We start from the raw sequence: 15,181 nt of genomic DNA on the forward strand, positions 1-15,181 counted from the left end.
TCATAGTGACAGAGAGAGAGAGGGAGGAAGAGAGTGAGAGGGGGATCACCGGAAGAAAGAGAGATAGAAAAAAGAAAAAGAAAAAAAAAACTCACTCGAGGTCACCGGAAGTTAAGATTGTCGGATCTTGGTCGGAGCATGTTACCAGATGTCAAGGTCGTCGGGGATCTGCTAGGGTGACAATTGGTTGAGTGGGAGTAGAGAATAGGAGAGAAGAAAGAGAGGGGGGACACGAGGACATTATTGATGTCCCAAGTCAGATATGAGTCTGGATCCGACCCATATCCAGCCAATCCCACCCATATCGGGCAGGATCAGTCGATACTAGGCTGAAACCAGTCATTGGATTCATTTTGGCTATTGGGATCAGCAATGGCTGATCCCTACTGTTTCAGCCGATCGATTCTGGTATTGACCAAAATAGGCTTCTGTGGTATTTTGATACATCTTGCTAGAGTCTTTCCTTATTGTATTAGTTATTTAATTTCAAAAAAATAAACTTTTTGTAGGTCGCGTTCGAATACGGAAAGGGGTGCGTTCGAATGCCTTTGTGAACGCCTGCATTAGTTCGTAAAAATAGAGAATACAAAATGTGCGTTCGAATGTTGTCGGGCGCGTTCGAACGCCCACATGCAAACGTCGGCATCAGTTCGCATCCACAGAGAACGTCTTTTGTGCGTTCGAACGCGGTCGACCTCGCTCGGACGCGATCGACCTCGCTCGGACGCGATCGACGAGAGTCCACTAGTTTTAGGGTTAATAATTATTATTTTGACTTATTGGCTAGCCTCTATAAAGGTGTGGATGACAGCCAAAATCATGATGATGAATGAATATTGATTTCTACCCTCCTTTATCCTTTTTTCAGTCTATCTACACTAATCTCCCTTCTCCCTCCTCCTTCCTCCCTCCTCCCTCTTCACCAACCAGCTACCTCTACTGTTGGCAAGGTCTCATCTATCTTCTAATCTCCCTCGTCTATCGAGTCCTTTCTCCTCCTCCTTGGGATCTCGGCCACTTCTCCCCTTTTGTCTTTATCATTTAAACTACATCAACCATCCACCCTCATCTCCATTATCATCTATAACCCTATCATCCACTTCATCCGTCACCACCACTATCACTCTACTATATCGTATTTACGTCCCAGTTGTAGTTCGATCAACCTTGGTTTCGTAATTTTCCGACTATAGGAGAATATTTGGTGAATATTTTCTCTCAATTGCGCGGACTACTTCCTACATTCAATCCAGATTTTTAGAGGATCGTTCTGTAAACTATCATATTTCTTGCTATTAAAAAGGGAAATCTGTTCCTTATCTGAATATCTCATCCATACATATAATATGTAACTGTTGAAAATATTAATTTGTTTCTTATCTGTTCTGTAGTTGTGATTGATAAGTCCCTTGCACACATTTTCACTGTTAGTATTGCTATTTTATGAACTTTTTTTCAGGTCCCCATTGATGAAGGGAAGAGATCGTCTAGTAAAGTTAGACGAGTTGGTCCAGTTAGTCCATTATCAAAGCAAGGGAAACAGATTAAACCACAAGAGAACTCTTTAAGTACCGATCTTGGTCTTATGGATATGACTGAAACAACCGTACTGGCTACAGCAGGAAACCAGGTTAATGTGGTTACTAAAAACAGAAGCCGGAGGAAGATAGGTCTACAGAAAGCATTGGCCTGGAAGGAATTCAAATCTAGTGAGAGTAATGGAGATCATCGTCCTGATAAATTTTCTCATTCTATTAGTAGGGCTATTGATCTTAAGGTTTGATACTTCTCATTCTATGCTCCTTGTTCCCACATTTTTTGGTGGTTCGTAATATTTAGAGTCTTTTAATGGTTTATTGCTGACTGCAGGAAAAATTATCTCACTGCTTGTCATCTCGCATATTGCGTAGATGGTGTGTGTTTGAGTGGTTTTATAGTGCAATCGATTATCCATGGTTTGCTAAAAGTGAGTTTGTTGAGTACTTGAATCATGTGAGACTGGGCCATGTACCAAGGCTAACTCGTGTTGAATGGGGTGTCATAAGAAGGTTTGTATTATCTCTTGTAATTTTCTTGTTTTCCCCCTTTTATATGCTATGCTAACCTGATTAGGGCTTCTTGTTGTTGCAGTTCTCTTGGAAAACCTCGTCGCTTGTCAAAGCAGTTTTTGCAGGAAGAAAGGGAGAAACTTGTACTGTATCGTGAGTCCGTTCGGACCCATTATGCTGAACTTCTAGCTGGTGTTAGAGAAGGTCTTCCAACTGATCTTGCTCGGCCTTTATCAGTTGGACAACGTGTTATTGCTTGTCATCCCAAAACAAGAGAAGTTCATGATGGAAGTGTTCTGACAGTCGATCGTGACCGGTGTAGGGTTCAATTTGATCGGCCAGAACTAGGGGTGGAATTTGTGACGGTAATATCACTATTGCTTATGTGACTTTCACTGTTTTATCCTGACTCATCAAGGAGTGTCTGCATGATCTTCAAATAATCTAATGCTATGTTATCATATCTATTTTGGTGAAATGATACTACTTTCAGAGGCACTTGCAAATCATTCAGAAACCTTTTTTTTTTGTGCAATACTGTATGTATCCTATTCCTTTTTCTTTTTCAGCATTTTAAGTTGTTGAATCTAAAGTATGGAGTGGAAAGAACCGAGAATGTAGGTGAACTGCCTTTTATATGAAAATAAAGTGAATAGAGTAATTTGTGCTATTATGATCTAATATATGATTAGGGAAGTCATTGCATCTTTATTATATTCTGAAGACAAGATCTTCATTGTTTGAATTGTTTCTTTATTTTGTTTATTTATGGATGTCCATCATCTTGAGTAATCCTATATCTTGATGTTACAAAAGATCAGTTTCTCTCTGGGTTTCATTCGCTTTTCAATGATCAAATACTTTACCATCTTACAAATGGCGTGAAGTTTGGTTGAAGCTGACTATTGGCAGACAGACTTGGTATAAAATTAGGTCCAAATCAGGATTAGGTTTGTTGCCTTTGAAGCCTATTGTGTTAATTTCTGGCTGAAGCCTGAATGACCTGGTTGGTATTATTAGTGAAATGGCTCGAATTTGGGGATCATTTTAGTCTGTGTTCATTCTCTATGCGATCCAATAGTTCAGCTTCTCTCACATTCTTAACATTGTTTTATAAAGTGGCCACTGTGGCGGTGGCAGCCATGTGGGTTTTGTCTTGTCATCACCATGCTTCTGTTGTGGTGCACATGGCGGGTCATGGTGCTCGCCACAGTTAAAAGGCTCTACATCAAACTACATAATTGCACTATTCTCTTCTTTGATTTGCCATTGAAGTTCTTAATGAATTAATCCTCTACAGGACTTTTCCTATTTTAGAATTCTCCTTAGTTGGACCTATACTATCTTTTATGCCCTTTAGTTTTTATACTGGAATAGTTCTCTTTTTATCTTCTAAACTATTATCATTTTCCACAATAATTTTTTAAACGTTTTCTTTATACATAATGACTCTAAATTATCAAAAATACCTTAACTCCTTTCATTAGGGGGTCATTATGAACCAAAAAAAGTTAAGAGAGTTAATATGTATCAAAAAAAAAATTTAGATGGTCATTGTAGAAAGGGGTGATAGTTTAGGAGGTGAAAAGTGAATTATTCCTTTTATGTTTTGTCAGAATTTCTTTTTGACAACCTTTTTTCTTTATAGAAAAAGCTTCTTAAGCAAAGTTATGTTGTTGCTTCCTTCGGTTCTAGGACTCCTGTCTTTTTAAAAATTTCAATTTTCTTCAGTTAAAGCTAGATGTAAATTGTTGAGTCAAGTTCTATTCAAGGTTCTCAGTATCGGCCGTCCAAAAAAACGATACGTATCGGTCGTATTGACCATTCGTATCGGATTGGACTATTTTTTAATTATATAAAATTCTAAATATTATTTAAAAATACAGAAAAATTTAGAAAAAATAACAAAAAATAAGAAAACAAAAATTACTCACATATGAAGTCTAAAAACTTAAAAAATGTATTAACTTACTCAAAATTTAAAACTTTGATGAATACCGAGCTGGTTCTTGTAAATTTTTATAGTTTTCATCATAATCACCATAAGTTTGTAAATATTAATGTTTGGGACCTGATGCTCCAAAAAGTGATTCCATCATACTAGTCATATTATATGGATCTTGTTGTGTGACTTACGTTTGAGGAGGATAATAACCAGCATTTGGATCTTGTGTCTGAGAATACTGAGAATATTGAGGATAATAACTAGCATATGGATCTTGTGATGGCTCCAAATAATAAATACTCGATATACCATAATCATAGGAATCAAAATGCATCTCATGACGTTGCTGATATGTATATATATCCTCAGTTTTTCTATCTTCATTCCTTATGTCTTCTTGACTTTCTTCAACAAATGTAAATGGAACAATGTCACCACTATATGTATCATCAGGACTATGACTAATACTAGTAGGTATATTATCTTTCGCTATTGAATGACTCGTACCGGCCTCTACCCTCGTCGTGGTCTTTCCCAATATTTCATCTAACCATGGGTTATCTCTGTCATTTAATAACCTGTCCTTTATTTCTCTAATCCATAAAGTTAAGGGGTTTTCTTCATCAAAACAATGATTTAAATTAATCAGTTCATTTTCTGCATTTCTTCTTAAATTTCTCTCATTCAATCTCATATTATAATGATAAAAAACTAATTTCTCCAATTTTTTCATTGTCAATGAGTTGCGTGTTTTTGTATAGATTAAGGAGAAAGTAGTCCAATTTTTTTCACACTATGATGAAGACATAGTTTGACTTAAAATCTTCTTTGCTATTGGCGTCAAGTTTGGTGCCTCCTCCTATCCATAGATGGACCATCATTCAGCTGGAGTGTTATGAGATATAGCTGCAGCAACTTTAGCAGTACCGAATTGCCCAGCTCTCAATCTATCTTTCCATCTGAAATTAGAAATATATTATTAGCTTATTGATTATATTGAAAGTTAAAACTTGAAACAAATAATAATAAAATTATTTAATTGAATCATAACTCACTATTTATCGCACAAGATTTGTTTATGAATATCGGGCTCAAGCTTGCTGATTACCCTCAACAAGACTTCACTATCATTATTGACATTTTTAAAGAATTAAAATCTTGGATTAAGAAAATACCCTATATAAATTTAAAATTTGTAAGCATTCAAATTTTTAAATATTCATAAATAAAAGTAAATTAGTAAATTAAAACTTAAAAGCATGTCTACCAGCAGCGTGTATATCTCTATGTAGTTGTTTGTTCTATCTATAATTAATCATCTTACACCACTTCCTATAACTTTGGCCCACATTTTTTTTTATTGATTCTTTAGCTATGTCTATTGTCTCATATAAGAAACCCATCTCAGACTTGTCATCACTGTCTATAAGTCATAATACTTTGACAAGAGGTTCAAATACTACGGTGGCAATTGTAATATTATCCCAAAATATATTTCCAAGAGACATATTTTTTAAAGTTTTACCTAAAGATTTATCTTTAGGATTCATATTTTTAATTTTTATATATCACTCCTATGATGTAAACATCCGCATAATATCATCTTTGTAGCGCATGATGCTCTCCAAGGCTAAAAAGTGAGTGGCAAATCTAGTGACCCCGGGTCTGATGATTTCCCTACCACCAGTCATCTGCCTGAGTAAATTAAGAACATAACCATGATTATATATAAAATTTGTTAATCTCTGACCTTCACGTATGATCATATCAATTTCAGGTTCTTTTATAATATCCTCTAACATCAGATCAATACAATGTGCAGCACATGGCGTCCAATATAAATGAGGTCTTTTAATCATTAGTAAATTTTCAGCAGCTTTATAATTTGCCCATTATCAGGAACCACTTGGACTACTCTTTTTACATCGATTTCTTATACCACCTCATCTATCAATTGACAAATATAATTTGCATTTTTGAAATGAGTAGTAGCATCCACAGACTTCAAAAATATTATCCCCATACCAGAGTACACTAAGAAATTAATTATATTTTTTTTGTTTTGTGTACTCCACCCATCACACATCAGTGTACAACCAAATTCATCCTAATACCATTTAAATGTCTTAATATAAGTATAAAATTTATCTACCTTTAAGTCAGGATATTTAGTAGCAATATCATTTGAACTAGGAGGGGAAACACCAAGTTCTACTGATTGTATAGCATCCACCATAGTGTGATAGTAAGGACTATCAGTTACATTGAAAGGAATATAGTTGTAGAAGAAAAATTTAGAGATAGTCCTACCAATGTGTTTCTTTGCATTTTTAATTCCTTTGAGAACTGCCTTGATGGAAGTCTGTGTACGACCCTTTTTTTTTCTGAAGATATGTATCCATTGGTTCAATATTTTCAGACTCTACTGTAACACAAGGAGTCCTATGGGTAGAACTGTTGCCCCCATATTCTCTCTCCTCGTATATTAACTGATCCAAATCTCTGAAAGTTACCACCAGTGCTTCTTCTCATATCTTCCTTTTCTCTATGCATATTTTTGCTCTCTTTTATTGTCCTTACCTGTCTCTCCTCATTTTGCTCTGCTATCATCATCAATATGTATAGGATTATGCATCTCTTTGTTGTGCAGATTGTTTATCCTTCTTTTTGCCAATTAAATTAGCCAACATATGCTTTCTAATTTTCAAGGACACTTGAGTGCAAGCTGCTACATTTCCTTCTCTTCCAGCTAAATGTTCTTTTAAACGGCTGATACCATCACTCATTTTTTTTCCACACCAGTTGCATTTAACACGTCTTTTATCTTGCCCAATAGTGCTGTAATGTTGCCACCCAATGTCGGTATCATATGACGTCTCTTTTGGAGCCATTGATATTTTAACTCTGCAACTAAAAAACATAAACAAAAATTAAAATAAAATATAAAATAATTTGAAATTTATGAGGCATAATTGCATAAGCAGCACCTGCTGCAGGTGCAGCTGTTGCACAATGAAAAAAAAAAAAAACTGAAAAAAAAAACTTACCCAAGGTCGTCGGAGATCGAGGTCATCGAATTTTCATTGGAGAACGTCGCCGGAGGTCGAGGTCACCGGAGATCTACTCACTACTCAGTTGCCGGTGAGAAAGAGAGTAAGAGACCCGTGAGAAAGAGAGAAAGAAAGAAAAGAGAGAGAAAGAAAAGAGAGAGAGAAAGAAAAGAGAGAGAAAAAAAGAAGAGAGAGAGAAAAGGAAGAGAGGCAGGTCGGGGTGGGGACATCAATTATTGATGTCCCCCGGGTCGGATCCGACCCGTTTCGGTTGGGATCGCCGACTGAAACGGATCAGGTTTCGGCTGAAACTATCGAAACCAGCAAACCGACTGGTTTCGGCTGGGATGATCCCGATTTGTTTCGGCTAATCCTACTCGGGATCAGCCGAAATTGGAAACCATGGTTTTATTATCATAAAACATATGCACTTTATAGATTTTCTGTCAAATTGCTTGTGACACATTTTCTTCTTGTGGCGTATGATAGTGCTAATGGTAAAGTTGCTGAAAACTAAAAATTGCAACTAATAGGGACATGCAACAATCTGAAAGTTCCAAATAATTATAAAGAAGATTTAAGACATGGAGTTCTTCTTCAATAGAACTTCAGAAATCTTGTGGATAATTTGAATTTGAAATTCTTCACTTCTGTTATCTTCTATTAAATATATGGGCAGGTAATAGGTTCAGTTGAGAAAGATAACTCATGTTACCAAAAATGATTAAACTATAATATTGGATTAATTTGAAGTCATTGGTAGTGCTAAATAAGTATATGATGAGGAACATTCTTTTAAATACTAAATCAAATGGATTGGTTCATGTTGAGCTGCCACGAAACCTAAAAAAAAATGATAGAGTTGGATAGAAGTGCGAAAGCATGGTCCTAGTAGATTGAACGGTAAATAATTTGTGTAGCTGATGTAAAATAATCGTGGATTTATTGCTTTTTGCAGAAGCTTTTGTCACTTGTTCTGCTATGAATTTTATATTCATAACGTCTTAAATGTACACTTGATTCTGCCAGCATATGCATCAATACTTTTATAGCACTTCAGCTCTTAGTTTATAATCTGTGATATGATGTAAACTTTTTGAGCTATTTATAGATGTAATTTGAGAACTTTTTTATCATTTCAAAAGTTCAATGTTGGTTTAATGTTATTGGTATAACATTTTGAAGTTGCTGAACTTGATGTGACCAACTAGAGAGTTCCAATATTATAGCTAAGTTCTGTGTACTTTCAGTCATCTCCCTGTTGGTTTCCATGTATAGGTTTTGTATATGTTTCTTTTGTAATATTAGGATATATCCCAGATATTGAATTTCTTAGGTTTCTTGTGGATATTTTCTTTGTTTACTTTGTCTTGCACTTAATGGTCCTATATATCAAGCTGCTGACTAGATTGATTCTCTTATTATATTGAGCTACTAAATGGAATCAATCTCTTATTATATTTCAGGATATTGATTGTATGCCACTAAATCCATTAGAAAATATTCCTGAAGCACTTCGAAGACAAAATATTGTCATGAACAAATTTTGCAACAGCTTCTTAGACACCAAGCTAGATGATCGATCTAAGGAGTGGAAAATTGGAGGCGCTATGGAGTATGCTTCAGGCGAGAGTTTGGAGAGTGCACATGGGACCTCCCATGTGGCTTCTTATTATCCAATGAATACTTTAATGAAGCAAGCAAAGGTTATAGTGTATTTCATTCTTATGTAGTTATCTACTTAATTTGCATAGAGGGTGGCACTTCAGTGTTTCCCTCTGCAGGGTAAACTTGTGGTCATGAGTTCAAGTTGTAGAAACAACCTCTCTAGCATGGACGTAAGGCTGAATCTTCTCCTTCCTATTCCCTGCATTAGTGGGAGTTTTTTGTCCACTATGGCATCATTTTTATCCTCTTTGATTTGCATAATCATTTCGTCATAGTCTGTGAGAAGTGTTTCACCACAAAAATCTTTTGAACAGGGTGACACAATTGATGCCATTGTACAGGCTAAAGCTACTGTAAATGAAGTCGCTGTTGCAGCACAGCAGGCAATGTACAATCAACCTTGTACTCTTTCACAGATACAAGAAAGAGAAGCTGATATAAGAGCACTTGCTGAATTGTCACGTGCTCTTGATAAAAAGGTAGCTCAATTGATATGGTTTGCAATTAATTTCACCTCTCTCTCTCTCTCAACCTTGTACCTCTCTTTGTAATTTTACTTAATTTCTGTTAAGAGAGGACAAAAAAGAACTAGGATTCCTCCAACTATGACCATTGATAAAACATCAAAAGTTATTTGTGATCATCTTAGAATTTAATTGGTAAGGCTGTAGTAGTTGGAAATCATCTTGAAGTTAATACATTTTGTCCTTGGTTCTAGAGAAACTAACTGTTTAGTGTATTCATTATGCTACTGACCTGATCAACTTCAAATGAGCTGTTGTCACCCATCAAAGGGGATGGAAGTTCATTCTATACTGACGTTGATGCTATGTCGACAATAATACTTATTTTAAGAAGGAAACAGAGGACAGCTTGATCATTCTGTGGCTTGGATGCCCTAATTGACACCAGATTAGGACGTTTTTAGATTGAGACTTCAGAGGTTCAATGTGTGCCTGTTTTCTCCCTTTTTGGCAGACATTGTTAAACAGATGTCATGGTAACATAAGAAGGGAAGGGTATAGTATGTGAGCAACTAAATATCAGTGGAATCTTTATGCCCGTAACCCTGATTTGAGTAGTCATTTATTTGGTACCTTCCAAGGAGCGGGAACTGTCATCCTTACCCTTGTTGGGGATTTCATTCACAAACGCAGAGTTCATGACTAACTGAATATGCACCTCTTAGTTTCAGGTAAATATAGAAAAAAAATATGCAATTTGGAAGTTTGTATATAGACTATGGAGATCATCTGATTCTTTAATGTTTTCTATTTAGTGTGATGTAAGTTTCTGATTATTTTTCATGTGTTAGAAATAATTGCTAACTGAAACTGGATGATTGTGATCCTTCAAGTTCTGATACTTCAAAGATCAAAACATTCTGAGATTGTCTTGCAACTTCTTCAGGAAGCTTTGTTAATAGAGTTAAGGCACATGAATGAAGAAGTTTCTGGAACACAAAAGGATGGTGATATCATTAGAGACTTGGAGCATTTCAGGAAGCAGTATGCCATGGTGCTTGTGCAGCTGAGAGATGCCAATGATCAAGTAAGCTATATTGATGGGTTTATGTTCTTTTTCTTTAAAAAATTATTGTTGACTGCTCCTTGTCTTTCTGCAAACCTTTTCAATCATAAATGCAACTGTACTTGATTAATTTCATAATTTAGGTGGCTTCTGCACTGCTCTCTTTGAGGCAACGTAATACATACAATGGGAATTTAACACATCAATGGACTAGGCCCATTGAAAACCAAGGGGTGCTTGCTGGACCTCCAGAATCTTTAGGTCCATCTGCTTTCCTTAATCAAGATTCAGGATCTCAGGTAGTGGAGATTGTTGAAACTTCTAGGCGGAGAGCAAGAATGATGGTTGATGCTGCTGTACAGGTAAACCTTATGTTTTACTATGCCTATTATGTTTTGCATCAGATGTTTATATCCAGTTTCATCACACTTTCAAAGCTTGAGTAATCAAGCTATGTCTGTTTGGGCCTTCTTTCACTTTTATGTTTTTATGACACAAATTCGAAACATAAATTTAACTCCTTGTATATATGCTTAGTGTATTTTACAATAATTACATTGTGGATTTTGCCTTTCTTATTCTTACATTTATCAGGCAATGTACACAATAAAAGATGGAGAAGATGCTTTTGTCAAGATCGGAGAGGCTTTGGATTGTCTGAATACTCGCAGTTCTGGATCTGGCTCTAGCATATTAGGAATAAGACGTATTCCTCCTGATTCAGGATATGCCAACTCAGCGTACCAAGATACCACTATGTCATCCGCATTTGAGCCAGCAACAGCCCAATCTCTGAGTCCAAAACCTCCTATCAATTATGATACTGAGGTTCAACTTCCTTCGGAGCTTATTTCTTCCTGTGTGGCTACAATGATAATGATACAGGTAATGATTTGCAAAATACTGGATGCATCAAATATTTGATGTAGAGGCATGATATTTGAAAATTGCATATGTTGTTAAACTGAAGTCATAAGAAATGGCAGGAAATAGTTACTCATGACATTGGCCACATTAAGAGTTTCTTTTTCATTCTATTTTTTATATTAGAGATACATATTATAGCTTACCCCTCCAGAGAGGATTCAAGAGAAAATTAATTTTGATTTAAAATATATTAAGCTTTTTAACCTTTATGAAAGCCGATGAACCTGGCATGGAATTGAAAATTCATTCTAGACAGCAACCCTTAAATGATTTTCTTTTCTGGATATAGTCTTTGAGACTCAATTAGTATGAAACTGCTTTATCTCTTTCTTGTTTTATACATTTTCATATTATTGAGTGTTATAACATGTACATTCAGTCTCTTGATAAAGGGCATGAATATTAAAATTGTTGTCTGTTGAGTTGTTAACTTTATAACATGTATATACAGTCTCATAATAAAGGGCGTGAATATTAAAACTATTGTCTGTTGAGTTGTTAACTCATCAAAATTGCCCTTTGTTTGTCCTTGTCACTGAACCTTTAATGATTATCCATTCTAAAATTTTTGCTGGTAATGGGCCAGCACCATATGCTTTTTGTCATATTATGAATAGAGAGAGCCCTGGTTCTCGAAGCAAACTGCCATTGTTCCAGATCTAAAATTTCAACTGTTGAGGAATAAAAAATCCCTGAATGTCAATGTGAAGTTGAATTACCTTGGTTACTGTGCAATCATTTCACGTATTGATATCACTCAACTGTATTCCTGCATGCCTTAGTTTTCTAGTCCATAGCTGAATGTCTTCTGTAATTTCTTATGTGCTCTAAATATTCTGACTTTCATTTTTATTGTGCAGACCTGCTCAGAGCGACAATACCCGCCTGCTGAGATTGCCCATATTCTTGATTCTGCAGTCACAAGTCTGCGACCATGTTGTGCACAGAATCTTCCAATCTTCAGAGAGATAGAAACATGCATGGGCATCATCAAGAATCAAATGTTGGCCTTGGTACCAACTCCAAGCACCATTTCTCCTTCCGAGGTCTCTATTGTGTAAATTTTTTGCTATATCTCTTTACCTATTCCGTTTCCTGTACGAGAAATTGCATATGCCACATCTGAGTATTGTCATGAACCACATGATAGTTGAGGCATGTATATAAATCGCCGCTAATCTGTTGGTTTCTTCGTACCGTTAAACTTTTACCTTTAGCCTTCTGCTATCAAAGCTACACAAACCCTCCAGTAAAGAACAAATCAAATGAAGACAGAAATAGGAGGGTTAGCTGGAAGAATCACTGTCTATATAATACAGCTCCTGCAACTGTTATTTTGAAAAAAAAAAAATATTCAACAATAATTTAAGATGTTTGTACTTTATCCATGAAGTAGAAAACTAAAAGCCAAAATATGAGTAAGAAAAAGTAATACACAGTTAATGCACTATAACAAAATGTAAATTTACTCTACTATCTCTAATTAACCTTTTATTTTATTAATTAAAGAGTGATTATAAAAACTTGTATAAAAAAGAAAGATAACGATTAATAGACTTGTATAGAAAGTGTATGGGAAAAACAATGAAAGTTCTTATTATATTTGTAAAAAAGTTCTTATTACATTTACAAAAGTTGTTAATATGTTTCTTTGTTTTCTTATTTTCTATTGTTGCTCCTTCTTAATTTGTTTCACCACTAAAATTGTTAAAAGACAGAAGACAACGAAATGTGTATAGAAAAAAAAATTAAAGTTGTTAAAAGATAATAAAATATAAATTCTAAGCACTATTTCTAATTAAAAAGTAACTATATAGACTTTTATAGAAAAAGAAATATGATTAATAGAGACTTGTATAGAAAAAACATTAAAAGTTGTTATTATATTTACGAAAATTGTTATTATATTTGTAAAATTTGTTATTATATTTGTAAAAGTTGTTATTATATTTATGAAAGTTGTTATTATATCTACGAAAGTTATTAATATGTTTCTTTTTTATCTTATTTTTTGCTATTGCTTCATTTTCTTAATCTAATTTACTATTAAAGTTGTTAAAAGACGATGAAATGTGTATAAAAGAAAAAAAAATGATTACCACTATCTCTGATTAATCTTTTATTTTATTAATTAAAGAGTGACTAGAGAGACTTGTATAGAAAAAAAAATAATTAAGGCATTGAAGAAATAGAAGAAGACTTGTATAGAAAACGTATAGAAAAAAACAACAAAAATTATTATTATATTTGTGAAAGTTATTATTATATTTACGAAAGTTGTTAATATATTTCTTTTTCTTCTTCTTATTTTTGCTCTTTCTTTTTAATCTACTTTATTACTAAAGTTGTTAAAAGAAACGAAATGTGTATAAAAAAAAAAGTTATTAAAATACAATGAAATATAAATTTTACGGTTGTTATATTTACGAAAGTTAAAAATTTATATTTCATTGTCTTTTAACAACAAAAAATAAGAAATTATATTTTATTATCTTTTAACAACTTTTATTTTTTTTTTATATATACACATTTCGTTTTCTTTTAACGACTTTAATAGTGAAGTAGATTCAAAAGAAAGAGCAACAACAGAAAATAATAATAAGAAGAAGAAATATATTAACAACTTTCGTAAATATAATAACATTTTTTTGTTGTTTTTTCTATATGCTTTTTATACAAGTCTTTATTAATCGTTATCTTTTTTCTATACAAATCTTTATAATCACTCTTTAATTAATAAAATGAAAGATTAATTAGAGATAGTGGTGTGAATTTATATAAGAAGAGGATTAGAGATTAGAAATTAGAGAGCGATTAGAGACTTGTATAAAAAAGAACTAAGAGATTAAAAAAAAGGAGCAGTAGAAGAAGAACAAGAAGAAAATGAAGAATAATAATAATAATAATTATCAGCAGCATATTAAGTAGAAGATGAAGATAAAGAAGATAATGAGTATGGGTCATTTCTCTCTCTCTTATAGAGTGTTTTGTCAATATTTAATGAGACACTAAATGACAGAAATGATAAAGTTGGAAGAAAAGTAAGAAAAAAACTGCAAGTGCAAAAGAAACCCAAAATGATCATCACCTATCAAATCGAAAACCAAATGGTTTTCAGTGCAAATAACCCCTGATACTTTGGATGCTCTATTTTATTTAACTATGTAGTTGAAAGAAAACTTATTTACAACTCCCGGCACTTTTGTTGGTCAAGAAAATGATTAGATTCAACTCCTATAATACTATTGATTATCATCAACTATAGCTCTAGCTTTTAGACATATGATAATGATACTTATCACAATTAATAAGAATCATGCTCCCTGAGAGATTCTTGGACTCATAGATAATTTATTTTAATTTCTTCAATTGGATGCTTTTTTTTCTGAGCCTCCGGATCACTTATTTAGAGGTATGGAAAATCTATTTTTTAGGATCCACCAACGAAAACTCCAGTCTGTAAAAAAGGATTTTGAATTTTTGATTTGTAGCCTACCACTGTTTAGGTCCTGTTTTAGATGCATCCGGACGCCTCTGTCCTGCCTACGTCAGTCATATCCCATTTGAGTGGCGTTAGGACACTATTTAAGTTTCTTTTTAGATTTGCACTTGTCCAAAACATCATATGGATTAAGAATTCTATATGTCAATAGCGCCTAGACCTAGCATTATCATGTGCATGTTATTTGGGTAGTGAGCTGAGACCACGACCTAGCACTATCATGTGCATGTTATTTGGGTAGTGAGCTGAGACCACTTCATTTGGTATTTAGGGCTGTCAAACAATGGCTCGAGCTCGGCTTGAGCTCAATTATATAAGGCTCGATCAAACTCAGGCTTGAAAGTAAGCTGAGCCGAGCTTGATCTTCAAAATATGTTTAAAAATAATTTTGAGTCAAGCTTGTTCATGAGCCAACTTGATCAAGTAGGCTTGATAAGGCTCGAAAAATACTAATATTATCTAAAATTTGCTTAAATAGATGTAATGTACTCTAATTTTAGAGTTCAGTTCT

General features: G+C 34.1%; 1 protein-coding gene across 3 annotated transcripts in view; it reads left to right on the forward strand.

The window, feature by feature from the left end:
* The window catches only part of LOC140780189 (protein ALWAYS EARLY 3-like), a 59,810-nt gene extending 47,438 nt beyond the window's left edge, over positions 1–12,372 (forward strand). For 2 of the 3 annotated variants that reach the window (XM_073125590.1, XM_073125592.1), the window contains exons 12-20: positions 1,460–1,777; positions 1,870–2,048; positions 2,131–2,413; positions 8,510–8,749; positions 9,026–9,190; positions 10,122–10,262; positions 10,385–10,603; positions 10,836–11,126; positions 12,029–12,372. In XM_073125590.1, the coding sequence (XP_072981691.1) occupies positions 1,460–1,777; positions 1,870–2,048; positions 2,131–2,413; positions 8,510–8,749; positions 9,026–9,190; positions 10,122–10,262; positions 10,385–10,603; positions 10,836–11,126; positions 12,029–12,229 (2,037 nt within the window). In that variant the 3' untranslated portion in view covers positions 12,230–12,372. The remainder of the gene's footprint in view (positions 1–1,459; positions 1,778–1,869; positions 2,049–2,130; positions 2,414–8,509; positions 8,750–9,025; positions 9,191–10,121; positions 10,263–10,384; positions 10,604–10,835; positions 11,127–12,028) is intronic. The other variant, XM_073125593.1, reaches the window with a different exon arrangement.
* Positions 12,373–15,181: the final 2,809 nt, after the last annotated feature.

This window comes from Typha angustifolia, chromosome 3, assembly GCF_048772165.1.
Source record: "Typha angustifolia cultivar Huaian chromosome 3, ASM4877216v1, whole genome shotgun sequence".
NCBI classification, from domain to species: Eukaryota; Viridiplantae; Streptophyta; class Magnoliopsida; order Poales; family Typhaceae; genus Typha; species Typha angustifolia.